This window comes from Dermacentor albipictus, chromosome 3, assembly GCF_038994185.2.
Source record: "Dermacentor albipictus isolate Rhodes 1998 colony chromosome 3, USDA_Dalb.pri_finalv2, whole genome shotgun sequence".
Classification (NCBI taxonomy): Eukaryota; Metazoa; Arthropoda; class Arachnida; order Ixodida; family Ixodidae; genus Dermacentor; species Dermacentor albipictus.
Window position 1 is genome coordinate 105,945,244 of NC_091823.1, and position 2,627 is coordinate 105,947,870.

The 2,627-nt window shown below is 47.5% G+C and overlaps 1 protein-coding gene across 1 annotated transcript; it reads right to left on the reverse strand.

Moving 5' to 3' along the window:
* Positions 1-1,590: 1,590 nt before the first annotated feature.
* LOC139057739 (piggyBac transposable element-derived protein 2-like) lies at positions 1,591-2,298 on the reverse strand. The gene has a single exon (XM_070536489.1). The coding sequence runs from the start codon at positions 2,296-2,298 to the stop codon at positions 1,591-1,593; it is 708 nt and encodes a 235-aa protein (XP_070392590.1).
* Positions 2,299-2,627: the final 329 nt, after the last annotated feature.

The following is a 2,627-nucleotide window of genomic DNA, read 5'->3' on the forward strand; positions in this document are numbered from 1 at the left end:
CAGTTCGCAGTAATGGAAAACTTCCAAGGCTTCAAATAGAGGGCTGTACGCCGGAAGCGCGTTATCGGTCTGCTGTTCAAATTAATCACAACGATTGAGTATGCGCTATAGCAGTGGTTGGCATGGTGCTGCACTCCGATGCGGAGCCGGATGAATTCGCCGCAAGTACATGCATCAGTACTCGATGTGCATCGCGCACTGAAGTTTTGTATGCGGACCATGGCATGATGTGCAGGGACAGTCGCCTGAATAGGTTGGGCTAATTACAATCTGCCTCTGATCACACGTGTGATCTGCACAGCTTTTTCTTCGCGTATCACATATGATACGCCATGCAGTTAGGGGTAATATTTTTGGACGTGGAAAAAAACAGGATACGAAGAGAAAAAAGAAGCGGCATTGAAAAATGAATAGAAAATTGGTGAAATAACATTTATTGCACAATGGTGTTGCAGCTTCCCTCAAATGTCATCGCTAAAGCAAGGGTGAGGATATCATTTGCTTGCATGATTAGTACACCTTGCCTTCCTAGTGAAACGATGCGAAGCAGTTTCTCTCCCTGTTGAAACAGAGGTCCGCATTGCACTTTTTGCATGATACATTTGTGAGGTGGTTGCAAGAGGGCAGCCTGCAGCGCACTCGCTTGTCAAGCCAATGCGGCATGTGGTCCATTTTATCGAGGCGAACATCAGCAGTTGGCAGTGGCGCCAGCGTCGTCCTCTTCTTTGCTTGAATGAGTGACTCGATTTCAGTACTGGGTCTCCCTGCGCGCTTCCTTTCATGTAACTTCCCTGCCCTGCAGAGTCCTTCTGCGACAGAAGACTTGAACTCAAGCAGGGGAGTCTTGGCACTTTTTTGCCTTCGCCAGAGTAGCCAGGCATTCGCCACAGTGAGATCCATCAGGTGAAAAAATATACGGTGATACCATTTCTTTGATCGAATCTTGATTCGGTAATAGCCTAGCATCGAGTCAAGGAGGTCTACACCACCCATATGTGTTTTATACATCAACACAACATTTGGGCAGGGAACCATTTTGTGCGCTTTTTCTTTTGCTAAGTACCGTTTTACTTCGCCCGCTGGTTCACTACCGGCGAACGTGGAAAGCAATGTGACGGTTTTATTGTCGTGCCACGCTACTGCAGACAGCTTGGTTCTTCCTGACACTTCGCATACCCTTTCTTCATATGTTCCTCTCTCTTTCTTTTTCGTTTCTTTCGGGAGCGTGCAGCCAGGTAGACGGTTTCGCCGCACAGTGCCAAGGCAGTGAATCCCTTCGTTCTCTAAAAATACTTGCAGAGGAATAGAAGTATACCAGTTGTAAAAAAACAACTGGTGACTATTTTGCCTGGTAATGGTGCGAGACAACCTGACGACAACATTGCTGCTTGCGCCTAGGTCAGGCTCACCTGGTAGCTGCTTGTTTTCCGCGGCGCCACTGAAGACCTCAAAATCGTAGCAGAAACCCGACACCCCACTCAGAGCAAAAACTTTATATCCCCAGCGGTGTGGTTTCTTCGGATTGTATTGCTTCAGGGAGCTTCGTCCCTTGAACGGAACAATTTGCTCGTCGATGCACAGTTTCTCTTCTCACAGAATTATCTTCAGCTGCTCAAGCAATTTGTTCAAGAGGGGTCTGACCTTGTGCAGCTTGTCGTGGCCAATTTCTGCAGGGGCAACAAAAGTCTCATTATTATTGAAGTGAAGAAACCGTTTTAGTTCTTCCCAGCGGTTGAGGCACATCACGTCTGCAACCTTGTGATGTCCGATGCTGGAGCTCCAGTAGTCTCGGGTGCTTGGCAGCTGAATGATTGACATGTAAAGAGCCATTCCGGCGAACCTTTCGAGTTCCTCTACGCTCACCGTAAGAGGCTTTTCAGGACGACACTGAACTGAGTAGCGCAACGATTCCTCGCGAATCATCTTGAACACTTCAACGGGACAGAGGAATTCGAAAAACTGGAAGGGAGTGTCAAGGTCCTCGATAGTCGATGGCATCACGGTGCTCCCAATGAACTCAATTTCCTTTGGGTCTCTTTCAAGGCATGTGTTCGTCCACTTTGGTGTACATTTCGCAGGTCCTTTCTTGCCTCTAGAAGTCGATGTTGAAGGAGGTGCTTTATCTTCACTATCATCCTCGCTTTCAGACGACTCCTCTGCTAGCGCAGATGGAGCCCGGCACGGCAGCAGTTCCTGCCCATCGTCGTCCGAGAGCTCGCTATCGCTGCTTCTGTCACCATCACCGGGAATGGGCCGAACTCCCCGTCTTGTTCCACCGTAAAAAGTGCCGACATCCATTGCCTAGGACAAAAAAGGATACTTCACTTTCCAGCAACAAGAAAGCACACAAAAATGCTCCATTACATTGCAAATGTAAGTTTTCTGTGATGACGACACCGACGTGCTTCTGAAGAAAAAAATTACCCCTAACTGCATAGTGTATCATATGTGATACGGGTCTAAATGTAGTCCTCACGGTGCATTGCAAAGGTGTCGGGCGTTCAAATTGTCACAAGAGGAAGACAAGAAGCCATATAACGCGCTAATAATTTTTTTGAAAGGATAGTATATGTCAACAGCACGAAAAAAATTCATTCACTTACCTGTTCGAAGCCTTGAGAACGCGA